The sequence below is a fragment of the Odontesthes bonariensis genome, chromosome 2 (assembly GCF_027942865.1).
Source record: "Odontesthes bonariensis isolate fOdoBon6 chromosome 2, fOdoBon6.hap1, whole genome shotgun sequence".
NCBI classification, from domain to species: Eukaryota; Metazoa; Chordata; class Actinopteri; order Atheriniformes; family Atherinopsidae; genus Odontesthes; species Odontesthes bonariensis.
Window position 1 is genome coordinate 8,422,882 of NC_134507.1, and position 14,192 is coordinate 8,437,073.

The following is a 14,192-nucleotide window of genomic DNA, read 5'->3' on the forward strand; positions in this document are numbered from 1 at the left end:
GACAGGAAATAAAGAAACAAATGTAGAAAATAACCATTGCAAATCATATAACCCTAAATGATTTGATGCAGTTTTTCTGATTAAATATTATATTCTAATATTGTACATATAATTCAGGTAGTATAAAAAATAATGACATAACCTCAGTATGAATAACTGATACTGTATCCATTTAAGTTGGGACAACAACACAAAAAAAAAACACTGTGAACCCATATATTTGATAATTGGAAGAGAAAAAGAAAAAGAAACAAAACACAGCAAGTTTTTTTTTAAATACATGACAAAAGACAACCGGCACTTTACACTGAATGCAAATTAAATGCTATCAGGCTTCAGGAAAACATGCAGGATGAACCAAGCAGCAATATCTTGTTAAATTAGAACGAAGAACCTCTTCTTTTTTCAAGTCTTTTATGTAGCAAAAGATATCTGATCCGCTGGAAGTGTGAGTTGACAGCTGTGACTTTTTCCAGTCTTAAAATGAGACACGTTGCGATAAGAGTGACAAAAGCCACCAAACTCAAGGCTCAGATATGTGCAAAGACTGTGATAAAACTGCAAACAAAGCCTTAGTAAGACACGGATCAAAAAGTACTAATAATTATTTACAGGGTGAAGAAACATTGAAACCCAATATGCATGTTAGAGACAAATTAAATAATCTACCATGGGCCAGCTGACACCTGTCATACGACTGACAAATATTTAAATAAATGAAAGGTAGCTTAGTCTTCACTAAGTACAAATGGTTTAACACCTTCATCTCTTCATTTTCTCTTAATTTTTAGAATCACATCTGGAGGAATTTAAAGACTTATACCATTTCCTGAGAAGAAAACACACACTAAATTATTCATTTTAAGAATGTTTATAAAGAATCACAGTTTGAAAATGTTTCTTAATATCTAAAGTCCCATCTAGTTGAAAATTAAACAAAGATTTGGTCACACAATCAACCAGGAAACGCAATATTATTGGAGATAAAGACAACGTTGTTTGGGAACCCAAATTAAATTGATTCTCAATTAATTCAGTCTACAACAATGAAAATTCCACAAACTAAATGCAAAGAAAGATGATAATTCACATCTTGTATGGTATTTGTTATAAAAAAACAGAACTACTGGATACTTTTCTCATCAATACTTTTTTTTCTCATCTACAAAACAAAGAACAACCTCTTAAAATTCATATATACCATAAATCTATAATTGCTCTGTTACCTGCCTGGTTGTACTTGCTGCTATAGTGTTTAAATGGTGTTCCAGAGGCTGAACAAAATGAGAAATCCTGAGTAAAAAAACAGATGCTTGCTCTTAGGATTCTACAAATCATGAAGGTAGTTTGGCTGTTAAACCGAAGCTTCTGAAAAGTTGCTTTATGTGCAAATCAACATACAGTACATTGCACCACATAACTCGGATTTTTGACGTCAACCACGACCACATGTCGATGAGAAGATGCTGCAGATGACACGGATAAAAAGGTGCACTTCTAAAGCAAAGTCTCAGTTCTTGGTAGACATTGCATTTGAAGGAGTAACCGCACATGCCAGCGTAAGTTGTGGTTGTGTCTCACTGCAAGGCGGCAGGGCAAAGTTTGTGTTGCCGTTGTTGTGTGTGAATGCGCTGCAGGATTGTACTTACGATCACCTCCACGGTGATGGGGACTGTGCTGTTGAGGGCTGGGTTTCCCCCATCTTTAGCCATCACTGTCAAATAGATCATTCCGTTTGGAACCCTCTCATAGTCAAGTGGCCTGGTTACACTGATTACTGGTGGAGAAAGACAAACAACTTCTGTCATATGTGTTGCAGGTAAGGTGAAAAGGGGACATCTGATTTTATTTGTGACCTGTCGCTACATAATCTTTTACACCAATTTTTATATTAGTTAGCAAAAAAAGATCTAAAATGTTATAAACTTACACAGAAATTATTCTTTAACTTCAAATGTTATTTTAGCTAATATCTAGCAAGTGTTTGTCTTCCAAAAGGTGCAAGTACCTGCATAGCCTTCCACCATGATGATGCTGAAGTAATCACGGAAGACTGAGGCTGAAGTGATGGTGTAAGTCAAGAAGTTGTTGGGAGGAGAGTCCTCATCAGTAGCCTGTGGGTGAGAAAAAGTGTTGATGGGAATGCTTTTAACATGCCTGAATGACATTAAAAAGCCCACAAATGGAATACGTTTTGAGGGGGTGAGCAAAACGGCAGATGCTGCAGCAGACAGTGGTAGTTTTTTTTATGTGGATGTTTACACAGTATGGATGTGTGTGAGTCTAAGCATATGAATGCAGCCAGGAAGCTGTCAGTCAGTGGTGGCAAGTTACTGGACAGATTAAAGCTGATTCTGGCTATTAGTGGTGCAAGCGTCAATACTGGATGAACACCAACTGAGCCCAGACAAGCCAAGCAGGCGTAGGACAGATGAAACTATACTTTAGTAGGGCAATCCAAAAGAACATCAACAGCAATGATGACAGCCTCTCATTATTCTTGAGATGGAAGGAACTTAAACAGGAGTCCTCCGGCTGTGAGGAGAGTCTGCTGGGCCTCTCTGGCATCATTAGAGGCTGGAGAGGTTGTCAAAAACACTCACTTGTATCTCTCCACAACAGGCATATCTCTGCTCTTTGATTTAATGCCAGTGTTGAGAAAGTAATACATTTCTTTCCCCACAACTTCATAAGCAGTGGCTTTCTCTTCCACACCGTCTTCCTTTATCAAATTTCAAATAAATCAGATCAAATCAAGTCAAATAAATGTGTGGCAAAAGAATACGAAGTGTAGAAAAAATTAATACAGGTTTAGGAGGAACAAACCTCCACGAAAATAAGCAAACAGCAGAAAAATCTCTGCTTTGTTTCTCAACACACCCTCTCCTCCCATCAGTTTCAGCCCTCTCCTTTTTCTTGTTTTTCTTAGCATTTTCCGAGAGAAGTGAGTGTTCGCTTATGTGTAAAGTCTATAAGTTCCAGAGCAAACCGCTGACACACAATATTGTGCGTCTGGCTACCCCCCTTCCTCCCAGATGGCGTATTAATATCAGCAGCGTTTAAGGTTAGCACATAATAATCAAACACAGTGAGCCGAGCATTGAGGCCAGTTGTCACAGTGTGATGTGGCAGGGTAAGCCCGAAGGGTTGTAATAGTTTTTCTCTTCTGGGTGCAATCAAAGCAAACGCTGAGCCATTAGTTACCATTGTGCCCGTGTACCTCTGCCTTTTGTGTGGCAGTGACTGATGGCCGACACATCAAGTTGATCTGTGTTCATGGTGGATACAGCACACACAAAACCATTATTGCAGGATTATAGTAACACTGAGACAACCAAAAGGAACGACTGGTGAGTCCGACGACTGGCATCACTGTAGGTATTTCAGTATGAGTAACTGTGACACATCTGTTATACTGCAGCACTTCAATGCCATAATGTTGATTTAGTTTTTTAATGTGTGAGTATGCAAACAAGACTAATCATGCACTTTTTTCCCCTTTTTTTCCATTTGCTGATGAAATTTCCTGGGGTCTCAAAGAAATGTCTCTGACGTGCTTTGGTCCAAAGACAAAAGGGACACTACAGAAACTCCATTCTCCCCCCTATTAATTTACACCTCTATTTGAGAGGATCACTTTAGGGGTCGGAGTGATCGACTCCACTGCACTCTGCCCCCTTTCTTCCCCAGGGTCTACTTTGTTTGAGATCTGTATCACTCAATAATCCTTGGAGCATTATTATCATTATGGTATGATAGAGCATACAGTAAATATCCTGAGAGCTCAGCCCACACAACAAACTGAAAGAAAAATACTGGACTAGCAATTTGATTTTCAAATACTTACATTACCATTGTCTGTAGGCTACTGCTTCCTCTTTTAGGCACAGTCCCGGGATGCATTGAAGAACGTAACTGCCACTAGCTGGTTAATAACACCAATGACAACTTACTGTCACATATGGCTTCCATAAACTCTGGACCTTGCTGTCGCTCCATTCCTCTGTGTTTTAAGTTTTTCACAGCTCATTTTAAGAGCTCCTGCTTATATGGCCAATATTTCAACAATGTTTTTTTTTTTGTTGAAACAGCTGTTATCAGTGCCGAACTGATGGTGCAATCAATGGCAAATGAGAAATCAGAATCTTCCCACTAAAAAATGAAAGTATACCAAAGAGAAGTCAGATTTCCTTGTCAGGATGTAAAAAAAACAAAAAAAAGAACAACTGGTACTGGTAGAGCATATAACAAATGATGAGATTTGATGTTGATAGCTAAGCAAAAAGCAAAGGAGTTCAACTTCTGACTTCTGAGCCACAGGAATGCAGTGTCATCTGAAGTTGAAGCTAGGTGGAGATGACAGGAAAAGGGGCTGCATAACCTTATAAAGTGACATAAGTTTACCCTGCAAATCTTAACGTCCAACTCAATGACAAATAATTCGAAATAGGGAGCCCAAATCAAAATGCCAGGGTTGGATTGTTTTTTTTTTTTTAGTTGGTAGTGACCTCAGACACCAAAATATATGCTTTCAAACACAGAAAACTGTGATTTTTTTCATGTTTTGTCCTCTTTAAAAGAAGTGATGATCACAGGTGCAAGTTTATAAGGTATTTTACAGCAGCTACAAAAAAAAAAGACAGTTGTAAGGTAGCCCCTTGAAACAAAAGTATGCTTTGGCCATACATGCGTACATTAAAGTTAAACTCCTATTTCTACGTTGTTTGTTGGCGGTCTGCTTCTTATGTGCTTGCATTTTATCACGTCTCACCCTGATTCGTGCCACTGACTGGACTGTTTGTTCGTTCTCGCTAAGCGAGCCCACGTACGCCTCCTTTTGAAAGAGTGGCGCATTGTCGTTGACATCCAGCACATTGACACGGATCCTTCCAGTCGTCTCTTCTCCGCCACCGTCCCTTGCCAGCACGGTCAGAGTGAAACGACGCATTAACTCATAGTCAAGACTGGCCTGCAGGATAACCCAGCCAGTTTCATCATCCAGTGAAAACCTGCAAGAGTGAAAGCAGAGGCAGACTTTTTTCCCCCTCATCATGCTGTTTCTGCCAGTGTATCACATTTACTTACGTCATTTTGCATGTAAATTGGTCTGTTTTTACATGTTAGAGATACACACACACAAGACAATGTTTTTTGTCTCTTAGAGCCTTCAAAACAACTCAGCCTCATTGGAACATCACACAAATTTTTCACAGTTACGTCATCCTTCTCAACTGACGACAAAATCATTAGCACTTTTTGATATAATTTGATATTTGACAAAGCTAACTATTCTAACAAAAAGGTTTGTATGTTGTACTAATATATGAAAAGAAGTGAAAAGAGCTTATGTTAAAGACAAATGACCTCTTATTGATAATTTGTCATGTTTAAAGCAATACAATGACATTGAAAACTTTTCCTAACAAATGCAACTGATGACAAAACCCCCACAAAATGATGCTCAGACAGGGAAGCAGAGAAAAAAATAAAAAGTACAAAATCACAATAAAAGTGGAATTTGATACTTGGAAGTTAATGAACATACATTTAGTCTTTTTTTTGTGGCCTCAGAAAACAGATGCTAAAATAAATACCAAAGGCTTTAGCTGTCTCTGGTGAGGCAGGGATGCCAGAAACAGTTCAGAACAGTTGATAAAAAGGCTCCAAATGATTGAAAAACGAACATGGTTGTGTGTTCATGTGGACTGTTTCAAATGTGTAAATGAATGTGTGAAATCTTACTGGTCTGGCTCATCACTGAAGTAGTAACGCACAACGCCAAAAGTGCCCACATCTCCGTCTGTAGCCTGGACAGAAAAAAACAAGAATAAGGGTTTAGTTTTAAAACCATGTGTACCTCTTTGTAAACTGCTATGTTCAGTTTCTGTCGGAAGGAAGTTTTGCTCCCCAACTTGCTTTGTTTTTTTGTTTCATATCTACAAATGCTATTTCCAGAAAAGTTTTGGTTTCTAAAATGTAATAAAGTTTTCTAAAATGCTACACCAAAGAATACACAATGTATGTCATGCATGAAATTGTGTACCAAGTTGCAGACTTTTCAAATGCCACAAAAATACTCAAACTGGCTAAAAAATCAACAGTAACTTTGTCACAACCATAATTTCCTGACTTTGATACCTTCAGTAAATCTGAACAGTGAATATACTCTTCCTTGTTATTCCTCGGCATGCATTTGTGTCTGTGTGAGCATGTGCTAGTGTGGCTGTATAACATCATCTGCGTTTTGCTATGTTTCTTAAATTTCTCACTCTTACAGCTGTCTGTGACTGTAAGATAAAACATGAAAGCCATGCTTCGCTCTCTGGAGGTGTTGATTGGATTAAGTCTGATGGGAGACGTGATACATTCTCCTCGCCCACATGACCCACCACTGCCTTAAAAACAGTAACAAGTGCTGTCATATGTTTTAAAGGGGTGTCAGAGAAATACCATTTAAAGAGCAACACTTTCAGGAATCTCATACTTCATAAAATGCAACATTAACACAAAAAAATGTCTTTGCAAACACACACACACACATACTTGTATACACGTGTACAAGGGTGTGCTGTGATGTTGCTGTTGCATCTCAACTAGAGAGGGTGTTGTAATAGAGTTTTACTTCAGTTACTTTGCAGTAACTTGAAGTGCCAAACTCAAACATTTCTGCTGTCCCCTCTGTCAACCACAGTGCTAGTCGCTGTGATTCAATGAAGCCCTGGAACGGGCCTTATTATGTGACCTAGTGCATGTCTTTGTATGTGTGTAGAGTTTAAGCTTCTGTGAATGTGTCTTAAAACTTTGTGAGAAAGTGAGTGTGTACTTGGAGTCAAGACATGAGTGCAGTTTTAAGGAATATGCAAGCCTTTTAAATGTGTTTATGAATTTATGTCTGTGAGCGCTTATCTATAATGCCTCATACAGATGGAACGACTGTTGCAGCTCTAGCTTGTAAAAAGGACAACATGCTGTAAAGCCCACTTTGTCAGACAGTGTTTACCACATTGTCCTGGATGACAAATTGATGTGTCTCTGTGACAAAAAGGCCCTCACTTCGGGCACCAAAGCACACACTGCTGAACGAGTGCAGGTTGGGACACTAAATACACACGAGGCTTTTGCAAATCCAGTCAGGTTCTTAAATTAACCTTTAAAGTTTCATCTGTTTTGTCTCGATGACCTCATCATTTACGTGCCAGTCGGCTCTCTCACCTCCCTTGTTTTTTCATTTCAATACATCCCTCCTTCCTCCTACCCCTCCATTATCTTTCCCTTTTCCTCTCTGTCTAAACCTCACTCCCTACTCCGCCTCAGAGCTCTGCTTCTCTCCACTGTCTCCTCGCTCCTTTACATATCTCTGTTTGCACACCCTTGCCCCTAAATGCCTCTCTCCCCCCTCTGCTCCCTGGTGAATGACAGGCCCATAAGTGCTCCAATGATAGCAGCAGGGGTGTTAGCGTGACAGCTATCGAGGCGGTGACAGGAGCTGAGCTCAGTCTGGGAGCTAATGCTGCCTCTGCTTCAACGGCCGAGTCCCTCAACCCACAACGATAGACCGACAGGGAGTGAGAGACAGACACACGGAGAGAGAAATAAAGAGAGAAAGATGATAGCTATCTCTACCCCCTACCCCTTCAATCATTCAGTGACCCATCCCCTCGCTCCCAACAAACAATCACCATGACAGTATGGCCCAGTCACTTTGCCAACTTCTTGCCAAAGACTTTCAACTTCAGACACAGAGGGCCTTCAGTGGATGGATGGTTGAGATTCGCATGTGCAAAGATTTGCTGTCAATTCATACCATGGGCCCAAATCCATGATACCAAGGTGTTATACGTTTGCCTCACCATGGTAGCTTAAAAATGGAGGTGTGGAGGTGATGGTGAAGATTTAAAGAGGAAAGAAATCCCACAGGAAGAGAGCTAGGCAATGTGCCATACAACTGTTTATGATCACTACTACAAGCATTTAAAATGTAGTGGTGGTTTAATAATATACATTTTTAATGCTAATCTGTTCTGTGCAATTATTGTCAAAATACTAAAAGATACAGTGTTGTAACAGATAAATACTTGGCCTGAGCTGAAATGGAAAAAATCTTCCCTGTGCTAAGGAGCAGGCGATTTAGGTACCAGTGAGTCAGCGATATGATCAAAATTCAAACTAAGTTGTCACAAACTTTCTACACAAACAGTCACACTGCTGTTGATTGCCAATATAAACTCTGCAAACCCCAGGGTCCTCAGGCAGTAACTACAAAAGAGAAATTAGTTCTCAGTTGACCAGTTTGGTTAAATGATGTGTTTCTTCCCATCACAGAGGGGAAGCCAGCAGGCAAACACAGTTTTCTGAGTGTGTGTGCGTGTGTGTGTGTGTGAAGGCTTGTACCCATTCCTGACCATATGAAAAAGATATACATGAACAGAAATGTGTGGTATTTCCAGGTTCCTTTTATTTTTCATGCGAAATGCACCTAAACCATTTATAGTATTATAAACATTACAAAACATATAAACATATAAAACACTCAACTGCTTTCAAGAAAAGGGAAATTAAAGCTTCCCCTGAAGGGAGACAGAAAGTCTGGGTTAGTCTGCGAGGGTACAGGTATGTGTGTAAACTGGGGTTAGGATGGAGAGGGTCCTGCAGCAGATTATCAGCCCACCTATCTCTTGGACTGTGAGAGAGGTTAAAGCTGTACGGGCTTTTTCTATCTTGAGTGAACGGGAATTTGAATTGATTGACTCCTAAAATTGCTTTTTCTGCAGGAGCTCTGAGAGGCAAGGAAAAGGAAACCAATTACTGGCTGTCAAAGCATGCTGTCAAAATAGAGATGACCCCGAGTCCAAACACAGACAACCTCCTCTGTCTCAGTGTTGCACACCTAAACACAACCGAAAGGAACAGATAACAAACAGACCCACGCATGCACACAGGGAAGATGTCCCATTCCTGACAGTAGCTGTGATGGAGACAATGATAATGGCTAGGTTGTCAGGTTATCTTTCTCTTCTCAAGTTGGCTTCTTTAAAGGCTCTCTGTTTCACTCTTTTACATTTTCGATGTCATGATAAGATCATAGATCAATCTTCACAAATGGCATACAAGTGCAAGACAGAAAACGATTAGTTTCAAACAAGAACCCCTTTATGTTAACATTTTTAATATTGTGGTTTATATTTGTCTGATATAACACAATGCTGGCCGTATCACAAAAGAAAAAGCTAAATCAGTGACTTGTTCACATTAGAGCAGTTTAACAGAGTTAAACTGTGGAATTGTCTGAATTTTCATAGTTTTAAGTCTTCCCTAAATGTCCCTCATGTCCATTAGTATAGGTTTTGATTGCTGCCAATGTTCCCACTGTTCTGGCAGTAAAGAGATCTCTTCCTAGATCGAATTCAAAAACCTATTTGTATCTTTCATTCATACTACAGGACAAGGCTAGAAAACATGCAAACTTTGACACCACATTCGAGCTATTCTGACACATGTCGAATTAAATATTACACATTCGACTCACCCGACACTCCCAAGACTAAACTACTGAGTGAATTCACACATTCTCCTCACTGTTCCTGTCAGAAATAAGAAGCTATGTGGTAAGACACATCATTCGTTCTTTTGCGCCTCACCTGTCTGGATCAAACAAGTCCCCCAGCTGTGACCTAAAGCACCTGCTCAGGGTTGATGGAAGCAGTGTGTTTTACTGGGGACAGTCTTGCATAATGGTGATGGTGAGTGTGCATTTACGACTACTTATATATCTAAACTATTAATGAGCAGTGCTCAAAGCAACTGCTGTCTGCTGACAAGATTAAACTGCCTGTTTCTATAATCTCCTGACCAGCCAGATAACAGTGAGACAGAGCAAACCAGAGAGTTAACAATGACTGCAACAAAGTGTCAAGGATGTCTTCACAGCCATGACGGTTTGCAAGATAAATTCTACTATTTCATTATTCCAGCCACATACAAACCAAGGAAAAGTGGTGGGGAGAGAGATGACTACATTGTGGGCAGAGGCTGTAGATGGAGTTTGAGCTGCCAGAGAAAAGGCTTAATGCAGAGCTCTCAGTGGCTGGCAGCTTCACTTTGCCAGCAGGCCTTGGCCTCCCCCTCTCTTCCTGCTTCTGGCCTCAATGATGATGGAATACGATTAGAACAAGGAGGTAAACAAGGAGGATGTAGAGAATGAGAAAAAAGTAAAAAGTACACTATGGAGACACTGAATGCAAGGGAGAGTACAAAGCAGTAATCTGGGGATAAACATGATGTCTTCTGGTTCATGTGTTATGTTGGTTTATATATATGTATATGCTTGATTCCAGCTTCTATTGTGTTTTTCAGTGTTTTACTTCATTGTAATATAAAAATAGAATTGAATTCAAAATTTTAGAATTGTGAGAGAAATCTTTAACATTTGAAATATTCTAAAAGACAACACACTGTACTGATTTAACCACGAAGATAAAAGACTGATTCATTGATCTTTGATTGCAGCCCTAGTTGTTCTATTTGAAGCTCGAGTCCCCTTTTTTTTAACCCATCCTGTGAGTTTTTATTGAGGCTTAAAGTAATAAATAATTGAGTGTTGCTGCTTTGAGTGAAAGATGGGTGTTGAGGCTGCTTCCTGATGGTGTGCGTTGTGTCCTCGGGTTCTGAGACAGATCCATCACTTGTATGTCACTTCTGGCTCAAGATAGTGATGACCAAAGGACAAACTAGAAGCTTTGAAAGAATGGCAATAGTAGATTCTTTGAGAACTCTGGGAGTCAACGCTCGAAAAGTTCTAACTTTTCACATGGCTACCGTCGGTTTACTCTGTCCTGTGCACCTATTCACATCCATTTTACAATGTCATCCCCCATGAGAGCCTCATTATGAACAGAAGCTCTCAATGAGCTACCACCAGCAGGACAGAGTTGGGCCTCACCCGTTTTATTACAATAATGAATTATAATTACTATTGTTACTATTACCCTATACATGCCTGTCTAAAAAGGGGCAGGAAGGAAATATCCTCCACTCTGTAATTTATAACCTTCTGCTGGAGGCATTTATCACTGTGACATAGCTCTCACACATAGAGCATTTGCACAGAGCCTGCAAAAAACATGGGATGAGTAAAAGACCCTGACCTGAGATTAATGCTGGATCCGACATGTTTCATAGAAGCAATAGCATGTGTAGTTCTTTAAAGGATGGATATACACATATTCTTTACGGAAGTGGCCGATAGGTATAAAAAGTGTGACATCCCAGCAGATACAGGCAAGGGACCATGAGGTGAATCACTAAAATATCTGAAAACCATTAGCAATCTAATGATGAAACAGAAAATGAGAACTGGAGGTATATAATAAATAAGAAATGAAAGAGGGCAGATCCACTGAAACCAAAGGAGTGATTCACTGATATAGGCTGCTGCTTGGTGTCTGAAGTCCCCAGGGTGTGGAGGAAGAGTAAGAAAGAGTGTGAGAGAAAAGGACCCAGACAAAAGAGTAAATCACAATAAATATTTATCATGATAAGTAATGCTGCAGACCATAAATATTAAAGAGCCACCGCCTGTGTGTGTGAAAGGGAGGGGGGGTCTTGTTACTGTTACCGTATTAGGACATTTTCTGGTATATTTCACTGACCTACCAGAGACCAGAAGTCCAACACCCACTCCTGATGATGTGCGAACTGACTTTATGTTAAGATTATGATTAAGCATAAACTGGCAATGGTTAAGGTTGGAATAGGGTTTAGGCTAGTCTGAAAACAACGAATGAAAGTCAATGCGATATTACAATAAGGATGCTGCACACTCTTGTGTGTGTTTTTTGTGTGTCTGTGTCAGTGTGTTCTGGTATGTTAAGCATAAGTGTCCACAGGGATGCACGAGTATGTACTAACATTGTACGTAAGCTCTGATCAGATGAGCTATGAATATTAACTATAAAAAAGCATTCCAGTTACATTATCAGATTGCTTTTCTGGCACTTTTTTTCCAAAAACAACCGGGGACCATCATGCATAATTTCAATTGGCAGAGGTATAAAGTATTTTAAAAACATAAACGCACACCTAATCCTTTTCCCAGAAAAGGCATTGTCAACACAGAACATTTTCATTTCCAGAGACAGCAGTGTACAAAGTACTTCAAAACAAAATATTTTAGAGTGAAACTATTATCAGTCTCACAGTTTCTGTCATTGTCATGGGGTAATTTAGTCATTAGTTTGCACTCCATCACTTTATCTACAGGGTAAAGTATGTGTGCCAAATCTTCAGGTTTTTAAATGCAACAGTGTACAAACTGTACACTCACACACATATGTGTGTATATGTGTATACGTATATATATATATTTATGTATATAGCTCCTTACACACTGTGAATAGACAGATAATATATTAATACATGCATGACAGTTTTGAAATACTGTAAGTCAATATTCATTTCAAAACTAAAATAAATGTGTTTTTTGTAGATAGCTAAAATAGCCAAATAATTGCCACAATCGAATAAATGTCCAAGTATTTACGGCTTTATGGAGTCCCAGTGTTGGCACAAGATCGGACAATCCCAGTCAGCATTCAGTTTTAGTTGGACAGACTTTAAAAAAAACCAGCATGGTCATGGTAAAAGATATTAAAACTTGTTAAAAAAAAGGATGCTATTCACTATCTATTTGAAATTTAAATGTTTTCATATTTCACAGGGATCAGAAGAAAAATAAGTATCAAACTTGGGATCAAACCTTGGATATTCCCATTGCTCGCGACCCCCATAACCTAAAGAACATCACAGAAGAGCATACATGTTAAAAGGGGATTTTCTGCCTTTGGAGAAATTAAACTATGTTATGGAAGTCTCAATGTTGGCAGCATAGAGCTTATATATATACATTTTTATTAAATTTCAAAAGTCTTTGACCATAATGTCTCCTACAAGTGCGATATGAAAAATGATCTTAACAGTTGTCAATGTCTCCATGAAACAAATTAGAAGAAGGGGTTTGTTTTCTAACTTTGCTCAGTGTGTCTCTATGGGTATGTGTATGAACCCTGTGTCACTGACACTACAGCATAGACTGGCTTCGTTAGCTGCTCAGCAGTTTGCAGGTGTACTGTAGAGGAGCACGTAGTTGAAAGCAGTTCCTGGCTCCACACTAGTTCGTGCTGAGTAAATGCTTTGTAAAATGGGCAGTATCTGCGCGATCTTTAGGAACAGTGACCATGTCAGGGCAAATTGTCCCCTCTGTTATACAAGATGAGCAACCTCAGATGTAAGCAATCAACTCGGAAATAACTCCACTGTTCGTACTAGTGGCGGACAGGTTAAAGTGTCACGACAAAACTGGTGTTTTCAAATTCTCACTATGGCTATGACTAGTGCCTCGTCAAAGGGTTACAACAAAAAGCAAAATAGACTGTATCCCATCCTTACTTTGCATTAAGACCTTCCATCTTGGTTAGTGACCCTCATTCGATGTGCATAGCTAACATGAGTTCTAAAAAAGCTCAACATCAGCTGGCTTACCCGCAGAGATGTTTGCACTGCTCTTTAGAGACTGAAAAAATGTTACGCCCCTACGCCCCCTTAGTCTCATGGTCTCAGTAATTTTTGTGGTAAAACTGGGGCCTCTAATGTTGAGTGCTTTGTTTTAGCTCATTGCACCCATTGTCATCTTTGCTACAGTGTTAAAAAGTCACAAGAGTGCATTACAGCTCTTCAGTCATGAAGGGACTCAGCGATTCTTCCAGTGGGAATGTCACTAACAATGGATGCATCCTTAGAAGGATAGAAGGATGAGGTACCATGATGGGCAGATCAGCCTGATCTCAACATGAATCAGAATGAGAAAGCAGGGTCTGCTATTTATCCTGGTGGCTCCTTGGTGATCATCCAAATACTGGGGGGGGGGGTGAATCAAATTCTGTTGGATGAACCTTAGGCTCTTCCTGTTCACAGAGTGCTTCTGTCTCAGGCAGAAGATGATGATGATGAATGACAGGAATTGTGTGCGACATGTCGACTTGTCGTCACTCCTGCCTACCTTCTTGCACACTCATTTGCTATGCTGAACAACCAATCAGAACGAGTACTCTCACCATCAGACACAACACTGTTGAATTGGCTGACGGAGAGACACATGTTCACCGATGGTCCAGACATGCCGAACAGCCAAATGTCTC

The 14,192-nt window shown here is 39.7% G+C and overlaps 1 protein-coding gene across 1 annotated transcript in view; it reads right to left on the reverse strand.

Moving 5' to 3' along the window:
• cdh23 (cadherin-related 23) overlaps positions 1–14,192 on the reverse strand; it is a 186,002-nt gene that overhangs the window by 48,862 nt on the left and 122,948 nt on the right. The window contains exons 14-17 of the mRNA XM_075475682.1: positions 5,743–5,807; positions 4,772–5,009; positions 2,009–2,114; positions 1,650–1,777 (exon numbers count right to left, since the gene is read on the reverse strand). Of these exons, the coding sequence (XP_075331797.1) occupies positions 1,650–1,777; positions 2,009–2,114; positions 4,772–5,009; positions 5,743–5,807 (537 nt within the window). The remainder of the gene's footprint in view (positions 1–1,649; positions 1,778–2,008; positions 2,115–4,771; positions 5,010–5,742; positions 5,808–14,192) is intronic.